The sequence below is a fragment of the Ailuropoda melanoleuca genome, chromosome 9, assembly GCF_002007445.2.
Source record: "Ailuropoda melanoleuca isolate Jingjing chromosome 9, ASM200744v2, whole genome shotgun sequence".
Classification (NCBI taxonomy): domain Eukaryota; kingdom Metazoa; phylum Chordata; class Mammalia; order Carnivora; family Ursidae; genus Ailuropoda; species Ailuropoda melanoleuca.
Genome location: NC_048226.1, coordinates 5543253 through 5569867, shown reverse-complemented (window position 1 = coordinate 5569867; position 26615 = coordinate 5543253). Strand labels below are relative to the sequence as shown.

The window sequence follows — 26615 nt, the reverse complement described above, 5'->3', positions numbered from 1 at the left end:
CCGCCGTGGAGGAAGGGGGGGATCGAGGGCGCTCCGGAGGGCAGCCGGCGGCCGCACGCCGTGCGCTGCTGGACCCCGGCCCCGCCGGCGTCGGGGCGCCCCGGGCGGGGAACCTGTTGAAGGCGCTCGCCGGCTGGCGGGGTCCCCACGGCCTGTCCCCAGGCTCCCTAGTCTCACTTCCCCTTCCTCGTCGCCCCCTCTCTGTCTCCTCGCGGTCATTTTCCTAATTGGACAGAGCTGTGGGGTGTGATCGCCGGCGTCAGACTAGGGGGCCAGGAGGCTGCCGGGTGGGCGCGGGGATCCGGGGACCGACGGGGCAGCCCCTGCAGGCGCGCGGATCCCACAGATCCGGCCCTGGTGCCACCGCCCCCCGAACTGCGGACTTGCTAACTAGTGCGTATCGGGTTTTTTTTTCCAACTTGCCTTTTAAGATGACTTTTATGGTCGCTGCAACTGCTTCCCTCCAGTCTGAGCTGTAGTTTGGGAAGATTTAAGAGGCCAGGGAGGTGCTGGCGTGGGTTTTAACTAACCTGAAACGGTCCTTAGTGTATCTCTAAGCTCCGCGTTGTTTGGGGTAAAGGCAGAGCCGTAGCGTGGGTGCGTTTTCACAGGGACACGGCGAGGTGCTCGTCCTTCCCTGTCTGAGCGGTCCAGTGAATGACCATCCCGGTGGCCCACCTTTGAGCTGCAGGCTGAGCGCCCTAACTGCTAAGAACATCCCGAGCGCCTTTATTTCTGTGCAAAATGGAAACTCCTAGCCGGTGTCGACCTGGAGGGGACGTAAAGGGTTCCCGTGGGCGCCTGGGAAATTCACAAAAATTCCCCCACAGGTGTGCAAAGCAGGACTTTGCACCCTTGGGGGTCACCCAGCCAACTTTGAAGCTACTCTTTGAGTTCTGCCTTTGTACATGTGTAAGCAAAAACAGTCAAAGTTCATTTCTCTCAAGTAAAGGCCCCTGGGCCTGCATCCCTGTTGTGCTCCTATCCAGGGGCCTTCAAAGGACCGGGTCTTATGGGAGAAGGGAAGAAAACCACCCCTAATTGTCATAGCAGTTAGAACGTGTATTTTTAGTGTTTGTGATCAAGCAATTGACCTGTCCAGTTTTTATTTTTTGAGACCTAGTATGATTGTACCTTTCTTGTTTGTTTTAAAGTGAATATTGTTTTCTAGAGCTTTCTTGGTGGTTTTGTCAGCCAGCCCATGGCCACATGTCACCCTGGGCCAAGCGCCTGCCTGACCCCTAATTGGTCATCTATAGCTCCAGCAGCATTCGTGCTCCAGAAACCTACAGGACCTGGCTTTCTCACACGAGGGCAGTGGGAATAGAGCTGCTTTCTTTTGAGTAGGGGGAGTTGGACATTTGGGTCACATTTTCTTTCCTCCAATCTTGCCTGGTTACACGCCTATGGAGGGAGATGCAGTGAGTTGAAGTGAATGAGGGCAGGTGATCACTCTTCTCCAGGCAGATTCCTAGGTGAGTCCTTGTCCTGTGGTGTGTGGCCAGCGGCCATTTGTTCCATACTTGGGTCACTTCCATTCCAAGCAGGCGTTTCCTACCAGGGAGACTTATTTTAGGCTCGCTGTCTAGAGACAAGAAGACAGACAAGGTCTGGAACGGTTCTCGAGTTGAAGGAAGGGAGACGAATGGGACCACCAGAGATTTTTACACAACTTCCATTTTAGGTTTGCCTTGTGGCCCAGAGATATTTCTATCAGAGTCTGCTTAAAAAGTTCAAGTTTGAAGTTAGAAGGGAGTAAATAAACAAAGGAGAAGTCAGGTGTGTCTCCGAGGGTGCTCCCCACCCGCTCCTCATCTGGCTTGCTCACCATCAGATCCTGGGCCTGGGGCTCGTGTTGCTGAATTAAGGAATCTCTGAATCTGAGTCTCGTGTTAATGATGGTTGATCTCAACCCTTAGACGTCAAAGCTGGAAGACACTTTAGAGATTGTCTAAAAGTAACCGAGGCCCGAGAAAACCTCCATGCCTGGGGCCACACTCTGTGGGCAGAGCCAGCATTTGAACATGAGCTTTCAGAGTCCGTGTGCAGTGCTCTTCAACACAAGGCCATGGCCTCTCTTCCTGCTGGGGTCCCGAATCAGGCTCTGCCCAAAGAGTGTGGCTCTGAGAATAAGGCCAACCATCAGCATACGCTACCTGCAGGAGACAGGTAAACGGAGCACCTTATTGTCCAGGTGTGTTACACACGAACTGTTCTGGAGGGTTTGACAGGCCGGCGTGGCTGCTAGGGGGAACCAGGAGCAAAGGCCCTCAGTTCCGTGGGGCAGCATTTTAATCATCGGGCTGTTCCCAAGTCACACTCAGGACTTTGGGATTGGGCATGCTTTCTTCATGCTTTGTACTTGTGTGCGATTTATTTAGGATTGGTCTGCGGAGAAGAATGGGGATGTAAGGAAGAGCCAGAGACCTGAACTGAGGTCTGTTCATGGGTCAGATCTCCTACTAGAACATTAGCTAGTGAGGGTAGAAATTCTTTGTTCATTCCTGAGCCCCTGTGCCGAGAACAGAGCCTGGCATATGGTGGGCCCTCGATAATACTTGGTGAATAAGTGTACTGGGCATTGAGGAAAAGACCTCCCTCCCAGAAGGAATCCACGAGTGACACACAGGCGGGGATGGGGAGGTGATTGATGGGACCTGCAGAGTTTTGCAGTGAGTCATGGCTTCAAACAAGCTCCAGACAGGTAAGGCAGGCGCAGCTGGGAAGAGTGGATCCTGACTAGGTGGAGACGCTGGGTAGATAGAGATTGTGCAAAACAATAGAGAGATCTTGAATTGCCCTGGGTAGAGGGAGAATAGTAATAATCATGTATCTGGTGCCAGGCGTGAGCTATGTGTATACACGCCCCTTAATATGCCCATTTGGCAGATGGGGAAACTAGAGCACAGAGGAGTTGAGTCACTTGCCCAAGGGCACAGAGCTGATCCCTGAACCTGGGCGGTCTGACTTCAGACTTTGCCTCCTTGGCCCTGAGGTCAGGCATCTGCCCACACCAGGGAGCTGCGCACACAGAGCTTTGAGGTTCCTCAAAAGGATGGCAGCAGAAAAACTGAAAAAGAAAAACTGTTGGTCTTCAGTGGAGTGAGGCTGGTCAGGGAGCGTGTGCCCTCTGCTCCCGTTGCCAAGGCCCGCATGGTGCTCAAAGACCATTCGCACAATGAAGACTCTAAGGGTTGCTTCTTTGGGAGGCCTGACTATTCCCCAGGCAGAGTGGCTAGTGCCAGATCAGGACTGTTTTGCGCTTGATAAACATTTAGGAGACGTTTTTCTTGTGAAGTATGCTTTGCAACTTAAATTTTAGGAGTATGTATTTGAAACCGGTGGGAATTCTAAAGCTGGAAGTATCGGTGTTGGCCTTGAGGCCTCCAGAAGGTGTTTTCCACGGGTGTAAACCTTCCGTTTCTACTCCAGGATGCTCGTTGAGGCCATTCCAGAGCACCACGGCTCCCCTTTCATTTTCAGTCTCTGTGCTGGGCCCGACCTCATGGAGCTTGTAGTCTCCCTGGGAGGCAGACACTGAACTAATAATTACACAAATACTCTTTAATTACAGTTGTTATAAACGCTTCAAAGGGAAAAGTACAGAGGCCATGGGAGCTGATAATCAGGGAAGATGGAGGGGAGGGGAGGCTTTCCTGAAGAAAGGGCATTTAAACAGCCACAGGAAGGGTGGGTGAAGAGGCTTTAGCCAGGGAGGGATAGTCCATTAACCTTGATGTAAACCCTTGCTACTCTCAGTGGCCCGTGCACCCGCACCATCAGTGTCGCAGCCGCAGCCCGGGAGCCTGCTAGAAGTGCAGAAGAATCTGCATTTTCACACAACTCACCTGCATGGTGAAGTCTGAGAAATGCCAAAGGAATCCAAGTACTGAACCGGGAGGTTCTCAGCTTGGCTGTGAATGAGTGGGGTGGCCACTGGAAAAGTCACTTCTCTGGTTAATGAGGGAATTAGATCATCTCATGAGTTCCTTCTGGCTTCTATCATCTTTGGCCTTTGCTGGTTGGGTCTGTGTCCAAGCTTATTAAGAGTGAGGGCCCGGCGTCTGCAGCATCCCTCCTCTGCGGTGCCCTGGGTGGGGGCCCAGCAGGCACGGGTCCGTGTGGTGGCCTGACATCAGTACATGCCGCACAGTGGCCGGACCGTCAAGAGCTCTGGGGAAGGATCAGAATAATTCGCAAAGAGCATGTAGAGCTTTGTTGCCCACCGAGAGATTGTCTTAAGGTGGCCCAGGGAGGATTTGGCCTGAATCGAGAGCAAAACGGGCAAGGGTCAGAAGGACTTTGGGGAAGAAAGGTGTCACATTTCTGCCAAAAGCGGAACCTGAAACGGGGGAGTTGCTCAATCGTCCATTGCTTGTGAACATAAGACATGAAGCGTTGCCACAGTTTCGTGCCTGAGATCCTCACATCAGTGTGGGGAGGACCAGAGGGCCCAGAGCGGTCCTTGAGCCTTACAGAATGGGGGGCGGGGAGGCGAGGGGGTACTTCAATTGCACGTGCAGCTGTGTGGAGGCTTATGGGGATGTGCGTGCACTTTGCTGGGGAGAGGACCAATAATTCTCGCCAGCCTCAAAGCGGTCTGTGGCCTCCCCGAACCAGGGGCAAACGCCTTCCTTAACTAAATCTCACCCAACTCTCTTATGACACAGCACTTACGATGGATCAAGCACCATTGTAAGCCCTTTCCATATATCTGGTCATTCAAATTGAATAACTTTTCGGAGGACAAGTGCCAGAACCGGGCCTGGTGTCGGACGGGTGGGCCCAGAGTGTCCCTGCTCACAAAGCCCAACTTCGTTAACAGGGCAGGTGGGACGAGGGGAGAACTCTTTCGGTAGAACAGAAATGGAGATCACAGAGGCCCCTACAATTACAAGTTGAGTGTCTCCTAGTTGCTCATGCATAAAACAAAAAGGTTTTTCCCAAGGAAACATGTTACAAATTGCACCAGGTTGCCGGGCTAGCCCGTGAGTGCCTGTGTCACTGTTGGACCCAACTCATTTTTGTTTGCTTAAAAAAAAAATTAGAAAACAAGACGGCCGCAGTACTGCAGGCTACATTAAAAATTCTAGCATTGGGCAGAAGATGCTCGAAGACGTGCACTGCTGAATAGGGGTGAGGTGGTAGCAAGAGATTGGGGTAGATTCCAAAAGGGGGATTAAAGGGTGTGAGAAACCAAAACAGGGCCAAAAACGTATGTCGAATCAGCGGCTTCTGAAGGTAAAATGACTGGTTCTTATTACTTACTAATTACTGTGTGTGGCTCGCAGACCTGCCCCTTCCCCCATCCCCAGTGCCTTACCCCCAAGTACAGAGGTCTTTTGTTTTCTCTTTAATTCATTTCTGTGTTATGTGAATTTTTATCAGTATGTATTATCTTTATAATCTATATATTTATAAATGGAGTAAAAGGACTATTAGAAGTGGGTAGACCTGGGGCGCCTGGGTGGCGCAGCGGTTAAGCGTCTGCCTTCGGCTCAGGGCATGATCCCGGTGTTATGGGATCGAGCCCCACATCAGGCTCTTCTGCTATGAGCCTGCTTCTTCCTCTCCCATTCCCCCTGCTTGTGTTCCCTCTCTCGCTGGCTGTTTCTATCTCTGTCAAATAAATAAATAAAATCTTTAAAAAAAGGGGCGCCTGGGTGGCACAGCGGTTGGGCGTCTGCTTTCGGCTCAGGGCGTGATCCCGGCGTTGTGGGATCGAGCCCCACATCAGGCTCCTCTGCTGTGAGCCTGCTTCTTCCTCTCCCACTCCCCCTGCTTGTGTTCCCTCTCTCGCTGGCTGTCTCTATCTCTGTCAAATAAATAAATANTTAAAAAAAAAAAAAGAAGTGGGTAGACCTACAGGGGGGTTTTAATTCTGTCTTCTGCAACCGTTATTGTAAAGGCATTGCTGATATTAAATATATATGCTCTATTGCGTGTATATTTTGGGAGTACAGAGAGAGGTGTTGGAAACATGAGGGTTTTCAGTGCAGTCAGAAGCTGAGTGTAGGGGATCATGTTGTGGCCAGACTTCTCTCCCTTTCTTCCTTCCCCCAGTGTGGTAATAAGTGGGGGATCGAAATCAGGTAAGGATGATCACCATGGAAAGCAGGAATATCCCCCCTCCAGGTTTACACCAGAAACTGTAACTTCTGTGATGACTCTTGGTTGTGTGTGGTTTGTCTTCTGGGTCATGTCTGAACGCCCTCCATGACGCCATCCCGTACGCAGTAGGGCAGCCATGAATGGGCTTCCAGATGGGGACGGCTGTCCTTTGTGCGTTCGGTAAAAAACAAGAGCCAAACTCAAGTGATGGTTTTATGCACCATATCACAACGTCCCCACAAGGACCACATCCACGCCAGCCTGTGGAAAAGCATCAGGTACCCTTTGGAGGCTGGTGGTGCTGGTGGGCTAACCCCACTCTGTGATGTTTGATCCTGGGGCCTCCGGAGCTTATGTGCCTCACCTCCTATCACTAGCCACAGACCACGAGTTCCCTGTGGACTGGCCATTACCTGGAAGCAGATCACCACTGAAATTCAGAATTCTTCCCATCCCCCACCACTGCACAGCCACGCTGGGAAGCCTGTGCCTACCATCAACCCATCCCTAGATTGCCTCTGTCCTGCCCCGGCTGCCTCCCTAGGCCTGAGCACCCCACATCCTCCTTTGCCCCTGCCTCTCCCCAACTCTCAGATCACTCTCTCCCCACTAGGACTTCACCAAGAAGAGTTCACCCTTTCTGTCCCTGCTTCTTCTCTCCCCCTCTTCTCTCCAGCTCTGAAACAGAAGAGTATTTCACTCCCCGTTCCTACCTGCCCTTGCAGAGGCCCCTGGCCCACCCCCTAATCACACCTGCCAGTCTGTTTTGGGGCCTCTACCTACCTGACTTCTCCGTAGCCGATTCTGTCATGGAGAGTGTTGGCTTGTCACTCTGGGCCCTCTTCTACCTGTCTGATCCTACTGTTTTCTGCCGTTCCCCCCTCTCCTGGTTCTCTGCTACTCATTTCCCTTCCAGTCTGTGGTTGCAGACTCTTGTCCTGTGTCCCTGCCTTCCTGTCTCCTGTAAACAGTCCGGAGCTGAGTTGACATTGGTTATAGTTTAGACATACATGGATTTCTTTCTACCATCTTATTTTGTGCTTTCTGTTTCTTTTTCTGATTCTTTGTTCACTCTTTGATTTTTTTAAAGACTGTATTTTTAAATCATTTCTACATGCGTCATGGGGCTCAAGCCCACCACCCCAAGATCAAGCGTCACACACCCCACTGACTGACCGAGCCGGCCAGGCGCCCCTGTTCATTCTTTTAAATTGATTAAAAGAGGTTTTTTTTCTTACTTTCCTTCACTCTTTTTTTTCTCTACTGCTTTGCAGCTTATACACTCTTTCTATTCTTCTGATGCATGCAGACTGCAGAAGGCATAAAGTTGGTGTCTGTATCTTTTCTCACATAATGCAAGGACCTTGGGATGCTTGATATGAAGTCACTGTTGTGACACATTGAGTTGTGTCTGTGGTTTAGATGCATCTTGTTTCTCCAGTTCCACAAAACAGGCATTTATCTATCTATCTATCTATCTATCTATTTATTTATTTATAGGTGGGGGAGGGGCAGGTGGAGAAGGAGAGGAAGCCGACTCCACACCCAGTGCAGAGTCCGACGTGGGGTTCAACCTCACGACCCTGAGATCATGACCTGAACTGAAATCAAGAGGGGCGCTTAACCGACCGAGCCACCCAGGCGCCCCAGGCATTTATTTTTAATGTTTCTATGCAGTTAACCTTTGCTTTGATTTTCCACGTGTTTTCCATTTTGTTTACTTAGATGTCTCCTTGGATCTCAGACCTACTTTCTGGGATCAGGACGTCAGGTGGTGAACAGCTTTTAGTCATAAACTTTTCAGTTTCTGTTTGGCTAAAATTGTACGTCATCCTTGTTGTTCAAGTATTGTTTTAGTGGGTGTAAACATTAGCTTGATAGATATTTTCTCTGAGAATTTAAAGATAGTATTCCAGGGGTGCCTGTGCGGCTCAGTCCGTTGAGCATCTGATTCTTGATGTCGGCTCAGGTCTTGATGTCAGGGTCCTGAGATCGGGCTCCGTGCTCAGCACAGAGCCTGCTTGTTCCTCTCCCTCTCCCTCTGCTCTCCCCCTGCTTGTGCATGAACGCGCTCTCTCTCTCTTTCTCCAAAATAAATAAAAAATATCTTTTAAGAAATAAAATAAATAAATATAGTATTCCATTGTCTTCTGGCCAGTTGTTGATGTTGAGAAATTGGTAGCACAATATTGTTCTTCTTAGGGAATATCTTTTGCCTGATTGTTGTTGGTGGTGGGGTGTGTGCGTGTGTGCACGTGTGTGTGTGCACGCATGCACACTCATTTGTGTGTTTTGCAGTTCATTATTACTTACTTAGGAGTGGACTTGAATTTTTTTGGCTAAGGATTCATTGGGCTTCCTGGAACCAAAGATTGGTGACTTTTATCAGTTCTAGAGGATTTGCAGCAGTTCTCTCTTCGAATATTGTCTCGCCATCATTTATCTCTCTCTGGTGTCTTTTGGGAACTCCAGTTAGATGTATGTGAGATCTTATTCTATCCTTTATGTCTCTTAACTTTCATTTCATTTTCAGTCTTTTGGTTTTTTGTAATGTTTTCTGGATAATATCTTACTTGTCTTCCAGCTTACTAATTCTCTCTTTAGTTATCGCTAATCTTCTGTTTAGCTCTTCCACGGAAGTATTTTTAGTATCAATATTAACTCATAAATTTTAATATATTTGCTATGTTTCCATTGCATTTATTATTTTTGATGCACATCCTTTGAGTTTTTAACCTGGATAATTATATTTTTTATTTCTGTTTTATCCTTTCCTGAGGATGCATGGTGGTCTGTGTTTTTTTAATAATCTCTTAACTCCTTACTTGTGTTTTTAATTCCTCATTTTATTAATCACATTAAGCATACTTATTTTGTATTCTGTACCCAATGATTCCAGTCCCTGAAGTGTTTGCAGGTGCAATTCCGTCATACAATGTTTCTGCAGATTCCCACTCTTGAGGGCTTATGACCTATGTGTTTCATGATTTTTGTTATTGTTTTTAAGATTCATTTATTTATTTGAGAGAGAGAGTGAGCATGCATGAGAGAGGGAGGGGCAGAGGGAGGGGGGGAGAGAATCTCAAGCAGACTCCCCGATGAGCATGGAGCCCGACACAGGGCTCAATCGTAGGACCCTGAGATCATGACTCGAGCCAAAATCAAGAGCCACACGCTTCACCAAGTGAGCCACAAGGTGCCCCTGTATGTGTGTCATGGTTGTTGATTGTGAGTTTATGTTTGTTAGAATTCTGCCCGTGAGAATTCGTTCAAGTATGGGATGAGAGTACGTTCTTCCACAGAGGATGTGTTGCTTTCTGCCAGACACCAGAAGGCCCTCTAGATGGATCAATTTATTTATTATTCTTAGTGTGAAGTTTTGAAGGCCTGGCAATGACAGATCCTCAGAGGAGCCTTTTTTTTGAAAGTCCACCCCCAGCTAACATGAAGCCAGATTACTCCCTTCCTGACTATATACCACCAGGCACCCCACTTTGTCTTATTGTTCCCCTATTGCCAAATACTTTCTCTCCGTATTTGGACAAAGTTCTGGTCATGCCAGGCCCAATTAAAAACTATGTATCTTCTAAAATAATAAAATAAAATAAAAATAAAAACCATGTATCTTCTGAGCTTTCCTCATGCCATCCCTTGCAGAATTGACCTGTTTTTCCACATCCATTGGCCACTGTTGCCTTACCCCTTAGTCTGTAGGTATGTATGTTTAGACTGCACATTGGATTCTGAGCTTCTTGAAAGCTCGGAGCTGTGTCATTTATTTCTGGAGCCCCAGTGCCTGGTTCACTGTTGGGCATAGTAGCTGCTTAATAGATATCCTTTGATTGAGCAGAATTTATGACAAAATCAATTCTTTTCTTCTTCTTGGATAGTAATTAAAAACATAAAAAAAAATCCAAGCACAAACCAGCCTCGTAATCTTAGACATGTCCAGATCACCTTTTTGGATCTCAGTGTCCTTAGCTGTAAAATGAAGGGATGCTTCTGAGATCTCTCCCTACTCTAAGATGCTGAGGTTCAGCACAATTTGCATGATTGTCAGTCACGATAACATGGTGCAGCTCTTGGCTCACAAATGGAATGAAGGGATGCGAGAGCCGTGGAGGAAAAAGAGCATGTTTTGAGACAACTGGGCAGGATTTGGAAGAGAAAAAGGAGAAGGGACTTATAGGTAAATTAAAGGTAATTTGATACGAAATAAAGGTGGCATTTTACAGTTTGTGGCTTGAGAGGGCAACTTGATGGCTTTCTAAAAAAAATGAACAAATTATAACACAGTACATTTCAGATGGCTTGAAGATGTTAAATATGAAAAAATGAACCCAGGGAATACTATGACTTAAAACCCAGAAGCCATAAAAGAAAAGATGGATGTGTTTATACACAAGTAAAGAAAATTCTGTGTGGCTAAAATCACCATAAATGGAATCAGAAGAGCCTCCTAGTTCTCAAAACTGGAGAACATTTTTGCAACATAGGTCATAGATAGAGCTGGTTTCCTTAATATCTAAAGAGCTCCTACAACTCATTAAGAAAAAGACCATTAACTCAACTTTGTTTTATGTTTTATTTTATTTCCTCTTTTTTTTTTTTTTCAAGTAGCTCTAGGCCCAACATGGGGCTCGAACGCACGACCCCGGAGATCAAGAGCCGCATGCTTTGCCAACTGAGCCAGCCAGGCACCCCTCAACTCAATGTTTAAAATAGGCTGAGAACATGGATGGTTCACAGAAAAGGAAAATACAAATGGTTCTTAACCATGTAAGAACATGTTCAGCTCACTACTAATTAGAGAGATGTAAGTTAACTCTACTCTGGAGAAGTCACCGTGGGAACAGATACTCTCAAATTGTCAACAGAGTGCACGTTGCATAGTGAAGATTTTGACGATATTTATTAAAATCAAAAGTGCACAAGCAATTCCAGTTCTGGGAATTTTTCTCACAGGTATGTGGCATAACATGCAAAACAAGCATTTTTCAAGATAGTTCATTACATCATTGCTCGTAAAAGCAAAAAAAAAAAAAAAAAGAAAGAAAGAAAACCTTAATGCCCACCAGGAGGGAACTGGTAAATAAATTGTCCTATGATCATACAATGCAATTCTGTGCAGCTGTAGAAAAGAATGTGAAAGCTCCCTGTGTATCCCTGGGGTTGGCTCATGTGGTCTGGTCACTAAGGTATTTTCTCAAGTGAGAGAGTTCAGGACAGAAGGCCTGGCTATGCCATAGCTCTGGAAGGTTCCTTTTTCTACATCTAGAATTTTATGCCTTACGTGCATATCCTACCTAACCAAAAAATATATATATACATATTTTTAAAGAAGGAAAGAAGGAAGTTAGGGTGGAAAGAAGGAAGGGTGAGGTGAAGAATCTCACTCTTGCTTTGCATTTTCAATTTTTCAGTTACTCCCCTCAGCAACCCCCAGTCAGGTTACCATTGTCATAGACCGAGAAACCGAAGCTTCAAGTCTGAAATGGCTCGCCCAGGTTCGTGGAGAAAGCCTTGGAAGCTAGCATTGAATCCAGTGATCACTCCAGAACCATGGGGCTCCTGTCTGTAGATCAGTATTTTTTTTTTCTTGTGTTCTTCCCTTATTTTTAAGTGACATCCCACTGGTCAAAGACCAATGGCTATACACCGCGGCTGAAGGCCCACCCCTCCCAAGGGAGTGAGTGTAAAGTTCTGTCCCACCTCCCCCAGCTGGCTTGCTAGCTCACAAATGCCTATGGGGCAAAGCTCAGGCAGGAGGTGGTGGAGCCAGCCCAGAGCCCAGCCAGCCACATCAGACACAATGAGGAGGATTAGGGAAGGGCTTTGCAGTCCTACCTTTGAAGTTCCCAGCTTTTATCAGAGTGTCTGAACCTTAACATTATTTCAAGGGAGCTTTTATTACTGTCTCTGAACTGGCCTCAGGTAGGTACCAGCTGCTGCCAGGTGCCGAGGGAATACTTCCTGGTGCCTTAAGCTGGGGTTTTCACTTTGTTATATGGCGGAGAAGTTTTTAGGGCTAAAGGCACTTGGTACTTAGAAGATTCTGGAAGAATAATTTTCTGTTTCTATTTTTCAATCCAGAGGTACAACTGGGTGGCATCCCTTTAATTAAAGGGAAGGAAAAGTGCTTACTTGCTTGCTTTCTTCTTCTTCTTTTTTTTTTTTTTTTTTTTTTTTTTTTTTTTTTTTTTTTTTGTCTCACAGAAACACCTCCTATGCTGTTTTCAAAGTAGAGTATTGACGGCTTCTTTTTTGTCAAGGAGAAATGCTGTAGGTGAACAAAGCTAAAGGTGTTGGCCATATAGAATACGAGGCTGTAATTTATAGGTACAGCTTCACCCGGGGGAAGAATTTGATGTCTTTAAGAGATACAAAATCATCCAGCACCACCTGTCCTTGCGTGCGGTGTCGTATTTATTTTCTAAGTTGGAGTCATCATTTCTTAAGAAGGAGGCAGGGTCCTTTGGGGCCGAGGAATGCTCATGGGGGTAAGATGTCTTCCGGATCCACGGGCCTGAGCCGGCATGTCCAACTCCCTATCGCACTGCTACTTGGCGTCTTTACAAGGGATGCACCCTAATGACCCACCCTGTCCATTTTTGTTTGTCTGGTTGGTGGACGTGGAAGTGCCTTGAGCATCACAGAGCTGTCCCCGTGTAAAGTTTGTACCCAGCCATTTGCTGAGTGCATGAACGGATAGGAGGCACCCAGGATACGTTCCTCAGATGAATAAAGTTTGCTATTAGAGGTAGACTTTAAGGCTTTTGATCATAAAGAGGACTGGAGAAATTTGGATGTCTGCCATTATTCCTTGTTGGGTTTTCCTGACGCTTGAATAACGAAGACCATCCTCTGTGGCATCGTTCCTTCACTGGGTTCTAGGTCATCTCTGTTAGGCAACGGCCAACTTCTGAAAATGGTGTGCTGAGTACTCTAACTGCCCTCTGGAGTGTTCCAGTCCATTATCTGCCTGTGGTCTAGCTCATTCTCCAGAAAAACTTCGAGGTCACATCTGCTAAGTTCTTTTGTTTCGGTGACAGGACTTGTTAGAATTTGTCTTCCAAACCCCTACTTTTATTTTATTTTATTTATTTTTATTTTTATTTTTTTAGAGAGAACGAGAGAGTACACACATGAGCGGAGGGGAGGGGCAAAGGGAAAGGGAGTCTTAAAGCAGATTCCGCCTGAGCGTAGAGCCCAACACGGGGCTCGATCTCACCACCCTGAGATCATGACCTGAGCCAAAATCAAGAGTTGGACCCTTAACCGACTAGCCACCCAGGCACCCCCAAACCCCCATTTTAGTGCTTTTATAGCTTGGTTGTAAAAATTGATTCCCTATCACCAGGTAGATTAACCAGTCTCAGCTCGGGAACTGGCCTTTTTTTTCTCCCCTCTCTCTCCTTTTTGAATTTACTGTCTGAAGAGATGGCTATCATCCCCCTCCACGAAGGACAAAAGAAATGTTTGTTTTGCCTTTTTGCACCTTGGCCCTGCTGCTTGCTCTCCTCTTCCTCCCCCAGTGGCAATTATTTGAAGGACCTGGACAGAGAAGTTGGGTTCTGAGTATTCTGGGGGGTTTGGCTCTCAGCTCATGACTCACACCCTGCCTGCACTTGCTCCAGCCTCCCGGAGAGTTTAATTCCTCTTCACTGGAAACTACCCCTTAGTTCTTGAAAATATTCTTAGGTGGTTTTAAGATGTCTTCTGTTCAGTTTTGTTTTGTTTTTTGTTTTTTCCAAATCCAGTTCAGGTTTGAATGTCCAAGGAATGAACAGTCTGTTGGCTCTTGGATCTCTTCCTTTTGTTTTTTAGAAAATAGATTTTATTGATTTTTGTTTCTTGTTACAAAGAGATTTATGATTTTTGCAGAAAATTTAGGAAATATAAACAAGCAAAAAGAGGAAAGCAGAAACCTTCTATAATTATTAATATTTCACTATATTATATACCCTTCCAGCCCATATTTTTTTTAATTAAAATGAGATCATACCATGTGTGCCTTCATGTTACTTTTTTCTTTCCTTTTTTTTTTTTTCTTTTCCTTAACAATTTGTGATTAAAATTTTCATGGAGTTAAATCTCTTCCTCCACGTCACTTTATTTATTTATTTATTTTTTGGTTCTGATTCAGTAGAGTTCACATACAGTGTTACATTAGTTTCAGGTGTGCGGTGTCGTAGTGTTCAACACTCCCATACACCTCCCGGAGCTCATCACCCCCAGCTCACTTTAAAGGGCTGCATAATATTCTTTCGAACGGAAGGACCATAATATAGTTAAGCAGCCCTCCCACATGTCCAGTATGTCCTCTTTTTCTGTCTTCTAAGGAATGCTGCAGTGAACACCCTGGGTAATTTTGCCCACAGCCTTAATTATTCCTTGGGATCTGTTTCTAGAAGGGAATCCCTGGGCCAAGGGCACATTCTAAAGGCTCTTGATTCAGATGGTTAAACGGCCCTCCAGAGAGGTTGTACTCCTTTTGGATAAATCCAAAGTTCTTTTCTTTTAAACCCTGGCTGTGTGTTTCTCAGACATCACTTTCCAAATGTTGAGCCCATGTTGGTAAAGAGTCAGTGGCTGGGGAGAGAGTCCCATCCTTGCCCCTTGGCTTGCAGTGGGACTCGAGGGCTGAGTCTCTCCTCTGACTGCAGGCAGCTGGGCAGGCCTGCGGCTCCCCAGGGAAACCTCAAGGTGTCCATCCTTAGAGTGCCCTGGATGGTGCTGGCCTGGGGCTGGCTTGGAGGGCTCCAGAGACTCTCGGGGAGCTTTGACAGTCTTTCTTCCAAGAAGATACTTATAAAGCAGACATCCCACCCTAACACCAGAGACCAAGGCTGCTCCTCCCGACCTGGGTAGCGGTTTGGGGTTGCGGGTCAGGGGGATTTCCTGGACAGGCCTCCGAGGCCGTCCCAGGGCCCCCCCAGGGGACTGCGTCTGCCCAGGCCTCCAGCCCCGCCAGCCTGACTCCTCTAGCACTGCCCTGGTGGGGCGGGAGGGGGACAGGAGGGAGGGTGGATGGAATTACTGAGGAAGTAACATTTGCTTAGGCTAAATCGGGCCTTCCTGTTCCAGCTCCACACTCGCTCTTCCTCCTTTTCGGCTCTCTTCCTCCTGCATGTCAGCGTGTTCTTTAGGGTAGTTTTGGTTGGCGTGGCCTCCGAGGACCTTCCCTGCTTCTTAGCCTCCCTCTTTACTCTTCTCGGCCAGTGACACCTAGGCTGGTGCCCACCTGCCGGATCTGGCACATTCAGGCATGTCACCACCGCTCTTTCCCTGCACCCGCTCTGCTCTGGTTCCCGACCCCGCTTCACCCTCCTTTCCCAGGCCTGGTGGGAAGGCCACAGGGGCTCCTGGAGGCCCAGGCTGCTCCTTTCCTACCCGGAGACCCAGCATGCCAACTGCTGCCCGTTGGGTTACAAAACACAAAAACACAAAACCCAGCCCCCTGAGATGAGGGACGGACGTTTCAGTTTCTGTGAACCTGTGCTGGAAATGAGAGGCGCGGATTGGGAGAGGGAGGCTGGAGGTTTCCCCTGGGGTGGGCTTTGTTTAAAATTTAATATGCTCTTCCTTTCTCTCAATGCACCAGCGATGGCTTCTAGCTCCTTTGTCATTGTAGCCCCGTTATCTGTCTGGTGGATGAGATCTCTTATCTGCCCGGTCCTGCCTCTCTTCCCTGAATGGCCCATGGCCATCCCCACACTCTCAACCCCCCCACCCAACCCCTCCCATTTGTGATGGGTCATTAGATCCCATTCTGCCACCTTACATAAAATGAAACTTGTCACTTTGCTTCTTAACCAATTAAGACCTGGGGGCGACGAGGGTCCACTTTCAATGGTGTTGGGCCCACCAAAAGCACAAATAGTGGGCAACTTTAGTGTCCTGTTAGAGGGGTTATGGAAGCCCGCCCTTAGTAGTGGGGAGAGTGCTGGGCCCCAGGGTGGGGGTCTTGGTTCAGGGTAGCCTGAGACAGGGTCATGGGTTTGCTCTCCTGTGTGTTGCAGCTTTTGCCCTGGCACCTTCTTGGCCCTGGGGAGCTCTGTAGGACAGAAACCGTTTTCAATGTGGAAACACGGAGCTGCTCTTTTCCCCACACGCTCCCCATGGAAGTGGGCTCTGAGACAAAGGGGAGGACATTACTTTAAGCCACAGGACTCTGGTTCACAAGAGCCATGACTTTGCATCTTGGCTCACTATCTCCCAGCCCCAGTGAGGCACAGCCTTCACGACCAAGCCTTGGTTTCATGGCCTGTGAAATGGGTTTATGAGCCTACTTTTTAGAGCTGTGCTGTCAAGTCAGGGAAGAACCATCCTGAGTTCTCTTTTCTCTTTTCTCTTACAAATCTCCTTACTCACCTCTTTATTCCTTCATCAGAGCGGCACACCTACCATGTGCTAAACTCTGTGATATAAAGGGAAACAACAGGCCTTTTGTCCCCGGTGAGCCCTCAGCCAGAGGAATATGGGATACGCAAACAAGAGCACAGGAAGTTAGGAACGTGGTGGGGGCAGGGCTGTATGCAGAGAAGACTGCCTGGTGGAGGTGGTATATAGCAGAGTCCCAGCAGGCAGGGGGAGCAGGAGCATTCCATTGGATACTGGAACTTGCCAAGGCAGAAAGAACTGGCACATTTGAGGACTCAGTGATAGTTTGGTATGGATAGGAGGTAGGATGTGTAGGTGAGATGGTAGAAGATGGGGCTAGAAGTGTAGGCAGGGGCTGATCTGGGAATGTGTCCAAAGGCTTGGACTTAATCCAGAGGCTAGGCAGAGCCCCTATGGACTCTGAGCAAAGAAGCAACATGACAGATCAGTGCCATAACCAGGGGACTTGGGACTTACGCTGTTGTTAAATCCATGTGGGGAAATCCCCTTGGAAACGTTGATCTGAGAGTTGAGAAACCCCTCAGAGGAATAAGTATAGCACTTTTGCTTGAATTCCTTCTCATTTCACCTAAAATTTCAGCTTTGCACCAGTTGTTTACAGATAATTTACAAAAGTACATTTTCTATGCTTGATTGTATTTCTTAAAACTCACCAAGAAATAACCCCAAGTAAAATTTTTCCACGAGGGTGTGTTCCTAATACATATTTATAGTTACCAAATTGACTTGAGAATGTAGGAAGATCTTTTGAAATGTTGCATGAGTGCGTGAGATCTTCAGGCTGGCTTTCCCCGAAGGCTGGCAAGTGAAAGAGAAAGAAAACCAATGTTTGTTGAGCACCTGCTCCGGGCCAGGCACAGGGCTAGACTCTTTTCATTCAGTAACCCTGCAAGAAACAGCATTCTGGATTCATTTTAGAGGCAAAGAAGCAGGTCCACAAAGGTGGCCACTTTCCCATGGCCTTGTACCTGTAAGGGATGGTAGAGGGATTTGAACCCAGGTGTGACTGAGTCCAGAGTTCATACTCCCATCCATTGAACCACTCTGCCACCCAACCCCTAGGACACACCACAACAGTGAAGCAGGAGATACAGAGGTGGGCCAGATGAGTCACTGGAGAGCCTGCTGACTTCTAGATAAAAATTAGACCAAAAACACGAGTTCACTCTCATTCTCCCTCTGTAAGTTCTCGTGGCTGACAGGCTGACATGCCGAGAACACCCTTTCCAAAGGGTGATGGCTCCAAGTCCTTGGCTGCATTCTGACTTGGGTGTTTCAGGAAGTTGGGGCCTGCGGGGGCATCAGGCTTTAACATAGACATGCTTCAAGGTCACTGCTCAGAACATCCAGGGTGGTGGGCAGGACTCTGCCTGGACGTAGGAAGCCATAGGGACAGTGAGGGGGGAGGGGGGACAGGGTTTATAGAGAAAGGATGTCTGTGACTCTTTTCCCTGGCGGTACCATGAGACCCTCCTCCACACCCCTACCTGAGCCATATCCAGGTAGTGAGCGTCCCCCCGAGACAAGACACCGCTGGGAGCTGGCCACACACCTGCATCTCTCTGCCCACCCTGCACTGTTTTTGGCCTTTGCTTGGCCACCTTAATACGTTCCCCCAGGGGAAGGGCACCACCGTCAGGATTCTCTTCCCTGGCTTTCTAAGTGTCTTTTCCCTGGGACGCGGGTAACCCTAACCTGTCCACGAGATTGGGCAGGGGCTCTTTGGAAGCCAGTCAAGACATCTGAGGGTCCTCCTGTCCCCCCTTCCTCCCCAGCATGCTTTTCTCCCTCCTCCTTGACACTGTCTTCTGGTCCAGAGGGTCACGGGAATGGAGGGCAGGGAGACAGGAGAAAGACCCCAGTGTGAGGGACTCCTGGTAATGGTAATGAGCACGAGACGGGGAGTCAGCCCAGGCGGCTGGCTGCGGTGAGCCCACTGGCTCGTGGTTCTGAAAGGATGTCTCCCAGGAACTCCTGAACTACTTGTCCGCTCCCTGTCTCACAGCCCCTTCTCCCTCTCTCATCCTCCCGAAGGAGGCCTCAGCTTCCGTCCTTGCTTCTTTCTCAGGGTGGGCAATCACGGAGCAGGCTTCTGGATCTCTCTGGATCTTTCCGTCTCCAGAGCTGCTGGTATTGGGCCGGGGGGCGGGGCGGGGAGCCGCAGGAGCTGGTGGCACAGCCAAGGGCACCATCAGCCACCTCTTCCATTTGCAAGGGCCCAGGTGTGGGGTTTGGCCAAGGTGCTCCCAGTTCAGCTCTAGCAGTCGACTTGGGGTTGAAAATGTGGTTTTGGGGGTGGGCCTCAGAGATCATGTAGGAAGGGAGAAAATAAAAGCCCGCATGGGTCAGTTGTAGTAGTTGGATTTCGCCGTTTTTTTTCCTTTGAGGGACAACTCTGCCATCACGGTAATGAGGGCGTGCTCGTTTGTGAGTGGGGACCATGAGGATGAGGGTGACTCTCCTGGGTGCCCCCTGCGGATGAACGTCCTCCAGAGGGGACCTCCAGCACCAGAGTGACTGTGGGTCCCTCACAAGGGGCACCGTCTCCAGGTGTCATTGCCATGTAAGGGTCCAAACCCAACCATTCCTCAGGTTCTTCTTGGTAACTTCCTCAACTCTGGCCAGGGAGCGATTTGCAAAAACACTCAGCCATAGAGCAATTCTCTTACCAAAGCTTAAGCAAATAAGCATTCAAAGAAATCTTATTATTAAAATAGTAACTCTTACACTTATATAGAAAATTTAAAAATACAGGAAAGTGTCAGGGTGCCCGAGTGGCTCAGTCAGTTGAGCATCTGACTCTTGATCTCAGCTCACGTCTTGATCTCAGGGTCGTGAGTTTAAGCCCTGTGTTGGGCTCCACACTACTTAAAAAAAAGAAGAAGAAGAAAAATACAGGAAAATAAAAATTACCCATAATCTCCTCAAAGTAGAAATTACCAACACTGTTCAGTGTCTTTAGATTTTTGGTCACAGCCTTCTTCAGTGCACATATGTAAACATACTGTATTGTAAACATAGTTACGAGTACATTGAACTTTGTAGCCTCTTTCCCTTTCATTTGACGTAACATTATGGCAAAGCAAGAACTTCTGAAAAGCGCTTGGGCTTTGCAAGCGAGCATATGCTTTGCAGACATTTCTGTCAGCCACCAGTAACCAACTGTAAGAACGCACGTTCCACCCACAACAGAAATCGTGCCAGTCGGGGAGTCCTTTGATCACCATGCAGTAAATGTAGCCAAAATAATTGTAAATTTAAACGGACTAAAACGAAAACCCAACCACTTGAAAAAAACATAAAACCCTCTCCTAAAATGCTGTTTGGTCAGGGAAGAAATAAAGAATATAGCGACAAATTTTAGAAAGCCTTGAAAACCAGAATGCCACATAACCAAACCTCTGGGAGACAGCTGCTGCTATTCTTATGGACGTAAATGCTTTTATTATTAAGAAGGGAGACAGAAAAAGAGAATAAACCAGGCATTCGCCTGAGATCTTAGAAAAAAAGAATCAAACACAGCCCCTAAGGAAAATGGAGAGAAAAAAAGAGTAAAGCCAGAAATAAATGAATTAGAAAACAGAAACACAGTAAAATTAGCAAATATATCCAAGAACTGATTCTGTTTTTAAACAAACAATAAGGTAGACTAACTTCTGGCAAATCTACTTGAAAAATAAAAGAAAGAAGAGAAAAAAGTAATAGGAACCAGAAAGGGAACATCGCAATAGAGACATTTTAAGAAATGAAAATGTAGGCACGATCGGCTTAAGTTTGAAAATCTCAAATAAATGAAGGCTCTTCTGAAAATATGTTGTTAATTGAGAAAAAAAAATTTGTGATTGTTATCAAAGCACTGCCCCCTTTACCCAAAGAAGACACCAGTCCCAAGTGTTTTTGCTAGGTAATTATTTCAAATTTGATAATACTGATAACATTAAGCTAGTCCATGGCTTAGCACAAGATTGATGGAATAAACCAGTTCATTCTACAAAGCAAAATAAGCCTGATATTAACCATGGCACAGAGACCATATTAAAGGATGGAAATGTTATGTCGGAAATAGAATTCAATAATGTATTAAACAAGTCATCTACCATAACCCAGTGGGGGCCATTGTCAATATCAGGAAAGCTTAATATAGTAACTACGTCATGCTAATGGGTTAAAGAAGTAAAACCGGATTGATTCCAATATATGCAGGGGAAAATTGATTAGAATCGAACAACCATTTCTACCTAATCAATACACCAAAAAAGGGATAGAAGGGCACATTTGTAGCATGATGAAGAATATCTATTTCAAACCAATAGCCAATGTTGTAATTAACCGTGAAACACTAGAAGCATTCCTGTTGAAACCAGTAACAAAGTAAGGAGGCCTGCCATCATATTTACTGTCTAACCTTGCTTTTAAAATCCTCAATAATACTGAAACAGAAATATATACTAAAGAAGAAGTAAATGTTCCGGATATACAGTTTACTCTGTACCAGATCTTGGGCTAGAGGTAGATTTCCCAAGTTTAGAAATAAAAAAGTCATCGAAAAAATCCAACAGATTTGACTACATTAAGAAAAAAATTGTAACTGCTCTGTGAATTCTACAAAACATTTGAGAGTGTGGGGGGAAAGATTTTATTATAAGATACCCTAACAAGTTATTATTTTGATTCTACTAAGGTCAAATATATATTTGTTTTTAAAAATCGAGGTTTAGGGGCACCCGGGTGGTACAGTCGGTTAGGCACCCAACTCTTGGTTTTGGCTCAGGTCCTGATTTCAGGGTCATGAGACCGAGCTCAGACCAGGCTCCAAGCTCAGTGCGGAGTCTGTTTAAGACTCTCTCTCCCTCTCCTTCCACCCCTCCCCACCCTCAAATAAATAAATAAATAAATAAATAATTTTTAAAAAATCAAGATTGAAACTTGCAGAGAAAGTGAACAGACAATAAAATTAGCAAGTAAATACCCACCCAAAGAAATGCTGGATGGTAAGCTCAATGAGGTCAGAGAGCAGGTCAGGTCACTAAATCACAGATACTATACTGAATATTACTTGTGGAACCAATAAATGAACTCAGTGCAAGTTTTTCAAGTATTAAACGGTTTTTTACCTTTTAAATTTAAAGCAGGAGTTTTCCCCGAGATTTTATAATGAAATATTACAAATATATAGAAATGAAATAGATACTCATATATTAAGTGATAGAGCAGTCACGGTGACCACCTTCTGGTATTTACAGGAAAAGAAAGCGCGTATTTATTGTCAGGCCCCATGCTGTGTTTTACTGATGGTCTCCAGTTTAACCCCCTTCATGACCGTATGAAGCAGGTGTGACAATTTGGGAGGAAACTGAAGTTCAAAGAGGTTAAGTGACTTGTCCAAGTTCACACCGTGGCATTATTCAACCCAGGCTCATCCGACACTGTCAAATTATACACCTGCCTCTTCCCTTTATCTTCTCTCTGCATGAATGCTTGAGCGCATTCGGTGGGCCGTATGGTCAAATGGGAAGCAACCTGAAGGTCCTTCGGTGTGAACGTGGGCAAGCAGATGGTGGTCTGTGTGTGCGTGTGGACGTGCTGTGTTTATGAACATAGACTATTGATTATGAATGTACAACTTGGAAAATCGCTTGGTCGTCCAGGTAAGGGGAAATGAGCAGACTCCAGGTTGCAGTTCTCACCAATAACACCTTGTGAAAACCACATGCTTGGGGAGGACCAGGAAGAAATACACAAGAAGGGGCTGGGTTAGAGTGAGGAGTATTAATTTTTTTTTCTCTTCCATCCTTTTCAAACTCTTTGCAATTTTATAATAGAAATTTTTAATCAAAAAGAAATTTGTACCCACTTTATAGTTTTGTAAACTCACGGCAGGGGAAGACCCTGTTTATTGCTGTTCTTGTATTTTCCAGTGCCCAGCACCATGCCTGGACTATTATGGATGTAATAAGTGTGCTGGACGGGTGCCCACTGGGAAACCTCTCAGGGCCCGGGACGTGTTTGCAGAGAGTTTCCGCCAGCTGGCCTCCCCAAGAGCAGGCACAAGCCAGGTGTGTGTCATGGGATGGCCTGTTTGCAGGGTGGCGAGCTCTCCTCGTCCAACCAGAAAGGGCCCCCACCAAGGCAGAGGGGCTGTTTTGGCCATTCAGCTTCAGCAGCGCATTTAGTGCTAATATCCATGTGGAATAGACAAACTCCAGGCAGACAGAAACAGATTTTATGTCATTCTCAGACTTTCAAAATTGAAAGTAATGGTTATAGGGACAGTTACTGTTTATTGAATGCTCCCCGGGGGGCAGGCTAAGTGTGTTTACAAAGCCATCCTGTCCTTTAGTTTTCACAACAACTATGTGAGGATTAGCAACTACATTAGCTCCATTTTATAGATCAGGAAACTGAGGCACAGAGGAGTGAGGCATGAGTTCCAGGGCAAGCCTTGGTTTTACCAGGAACTTAACTTTCAGCAAATCGCAGGCCTTCCGGGCTTTAATTTCCTCATTGTTGAACAACAGCCACTGACGTTAGTTGAGTGCTTACTGTGTGCCCGGCTCAGCTGAGCGGAGAATGAGAGGTCCGTTCAGCAAACACACAGGATTTATGCCACTGGTGTGTCTACGCCAGGGATTGACACGGCACTTGCCCCCGTACTGTAAACCCAGTTGGTCTTGTTGGTTTGGGCTTGTTTTACTTTCTCCAGGCCAAAGCTTCCGAGGACCCTGGTGGCGCTCCATAACTCCTGGTTCTCACGCAGCAGGGCCATCTTCAAGTGGCCCTATCAGTCATTATTTGGGAGCTTGTTAAAATGCGGTTCCCTTGGGACATCTGGGTGGCTCAGTCAGTGAAGCATCTGCCTTCAGCTTAGGTCCTGATCCTGGGGTCCTGGGATGGAGCCCCACATTGGGCTCCTTTCTTGGCGGGGAGTCTGCTTCTCCCTCTGCCTGCTGTTCCCCCTGCTTGTGCACGCACTCTCTCTCTCTCTCTCTCTCTCCCCCCATCAAATAAATGAATAAAATCTTTAAAAAAAAAAAAAAAGGTGCAGTTCCCTGTGTCCGGCCCCAAATCCACTGGATCCAGGCAGGGCCCAAGAGACCGCATCTTAAAGTAACATCAGGTGTTTCCTAGCTACAGGTCTTGTTTGCGGCCAATGTGGGCCAACCCTCAACTGTTGCAGTGGCCTTGTCCTTCTTAGAGTAAACCTGCAGATGCTTGGGCTAGTATAAACCGGAGCCCATTTCCATCTGGAGGCACCCAGCCGAGTGATGACCGTGGCTAAGGATTGCAAATTTTGTACTCTGACTGAACACTTGTGGATTTCCCATTGACGGAACATTCTCTTCAAACCTCAGCTCCATGGAGCTCAGCAGGCCATGTTCAGTTGAATGTAAATTCTAAGAACACTTAAGAAACTTAAATGTATTTTTTTTTCCTGTTTTAAAGAGAGAGGAGAGGCAGGCGAGATGACCTTTGGAAGGGCAAATTTGAGGCTCTCTCACCTAGAAGTGGTGGGTTCACCTGAGAGGAAAGATACACATCTACATTTAATTTCTTCTTTTTTTTTTTAAGATTTTATTTATTTATTTAAGAGAGAGAGAGCACAAACGAGGGTGGGGAGGGGCAGAAGCAGAGGGAGCAGCAGACTCCCCACCGAGCAGGGCGCCCCATGCAGGGCTCCATCCCAGGACCCTGGGATCATGACCTGAGCTGAAGGCAGATGCTTCACTGACTGAGCCGCCCAGGCGTCTCTACGTTGAATTTCTTCAGTGTGTAAGCACTGTCATATCTTCTTGGGCCAGAGCCACACAAAACAATGGGCCATGGGTTGATGGTGCCGCTCTGCACATCGTCACCCAGCCCAGAGGAACTGAGACTCGGCCGTAGCAACTTGTAATGTGCACCAGTGCTGAGACAGCGTGCCGAGGGCGTGACCCGTGTGGGCATCACGGACCTCCTGCCACAGTCGCAGGGGCCAGGAGCCAACCGCTAGTTCTTGTTCTTCACGGGAGCCCAACAGGCCAATTCGTGCAGAAGGGGGTCGGCTGCCACACCAGCTGGCCACTCCACTGTGAGCCCTTCTGCTTGTCCCCGAAGATTCGTGGAAAGCCTGGTTGGGGAGCCTGGGTGGGGAGGGGGAGATTTGTTGGTCCAGGGCGGAGCGAGGTGGTTTAGGAGCTGGCCCTTCGAGTCCTTGCAAGCCTGGCTTAGGACATGGGCACAGCAGTTGTGACTTCGGTCCCGCTGGCTTTCTCTGCATCTCAGAGTTTAGGAAACGGGCAGTGACTGTCACTCCTGGAAGGGCTTCCGTGCGAGATACAAATGAGATGACGCTGGGGGGACTCTGCACTTGGGAAAGGGAGGGTTCTCTGTGCTGTTTTGTCTGTGTTATTTGAAAAAAGTGGATTGCATTGTGGGTCTCCAGGAAGTTGCCAGCTGCCCTCCCTGTTTCTGAATTCCTGTGTGTGTGTGTCTGTGTATGTGTATTTTCTGTGCCCTTGGTGGGGGGAAACAGCCATCAGTTTCCTGCTGATTAATCCAGTTCCTGGAGGGCCCTTCCCTGGCAGAGAGAGGGGCCTGGCCTCCTGCCTCACTGCCTCACTCTCCTGGCCCCTTCTAAGAGGCCCACCTTCCACCCTAGGGTCCAGGATGCCCTTTGCAGGCCTGTTGAGGCCGGCTTTGTTCTGGCCGTAGGTGGGGCTCCAGGGTTCCAGCTGCCTTGGGTTTTGCCTGCAGGTGTGTTTCCTTTGCCCACCTGGCACCTGTGGGGACTTGGGCTTCTTCCAGTCACCCCCAGGTTGGGGGCAAGAGGTTCTGATCATCTGAACTGCAAGCTCTTGGGAATGAGGCCGTTGGGGTCTTCTGTCCCTTTGGAGCGGGAGGCTGATGCCAGGGGCCCCAGAAAAGGCACCAGACACCAGGATCTCCCTGCTGGTAGAAGGGGAGTCTGGAGTTTGGTCTTCAGAAGGAAAGTTCTGGCAGGGGGGAGAGGCCAGCGCATTGGGATTTGGGGTCCCTGGCCTGCGCCTTGGCCCTTGAGTGAAGGACCCACAGAGAAGGGGAGTGCAGCTTGGGAGGGGGCTGGGCTCAGGTCAGGCCTGCGGTCTCCGTGTTAGACTGGCTCTGCCTCATCACTTCATTTAGACGCTTGGTCCCGTGAGTGGTGTGGGGGCCGCACATGAATCCATGGTCTTGTCCCCAAACACCGCAGCTCTGGCTACAGCATGCCGGTGACTAGCTGAGCCTCTGTTCTTGGAGCCCTCAGCAGAAATACACACACACACACATACACACACACACCCAGCAACCGTAGACGTGGCATCTCCACTCTGCGCAGAGGAGCCCAGCTGTTCCTGAATGTGGATCCTCGGGCGCCAATGACCTGTGGGAGGCAGGTCTCCAGGACTGGGCGGGTGTGCAGCCTGGCTTTGGGGCCTGAGGACCACCCGTGCCTCTTACACGGAGGGGTGTGGGGTAAGGACCATCTCGTGCCCAGTGGGTGGCGGACCCTCCGAGCTCCTGGAACGGTGACGCTGTACAGTACACGCACAGCTCCCCACACTTGGTCTGAGTCAGGCCCGGCTCTTCGCCGGGATGGGAAGCCCTGTGCTTGCTAATACCTGTTGGCTGAGTCAACAAGGCCAGGATGCGTATTTGGTTAGCAAACAGGGAGCAGCAGCCGGAGCCGGCCCACTGCCTTCCTGCTCCTGCCTTTCTAGCAAAAATGTCCTCTGGAAAGGTCAGCCAGGACCAGCTACATAATTTGCTGTTGCAAAATGAAAATGAGGGCCCCTGGTTTGAAAATTAGGAAGAATTTCAAGATGACTAGAGCAGAGCGTGATGGAACCAAGCACAGACCCTTCCAGGCCTGGCGCCGTCGGGGGCGGGGGGCACTGCACCCTGAGGTCAGCATTTCCTAGCCTTGTGGATTTCTGATGCTTCCAAGGTGGCCAAATTGGGCTTCTTTTTGGAAGAAGAGGGACTTTGCCTCCACACCAGCTGTGAGTTCTGTGACATTCTCTCCCCACCCTGTCCCACGGGCAGCTTTTCTCAAGGGTTGCAGTGACTTCCACTTCTCCTTTCTGTCCTCTACCCTGTTTCCC

General features: G+C 47.8%; 1 protein-coding gene across 3 annotated transcripts in view; it reads left to right on the top strand.

The window, feature by feature from the left end:
• Window positions 1-52: 52 nt before the first annotated feature.
• Window positions 53-26615, top strand: part of ZNF710 (zinc finger protein 710) — a 62299-nt gene continuing 35736 nt past the window's right edge. The window contains exon 1 of one of the 3 annotated variants that reach the window (XM_034667869.1): window positions 53-393. Coding sequence is in view for 1 of the 3 variants with exons in the window: in XM_034667868.1 (XP_034523759.1) it covers window positions 22459-22571 (113 nt within the window). In the remaining 2 variants the exon portion in view is untranslated. Of the gene's footprint in view, window positions 394-10748; window positions 11077-22443; window positions 22572-26615 lie in introns of those variants that run through there. The other 2 variants (XM_034667871.1, XM_034667868.1) reach the window with 2 other exon arrangements.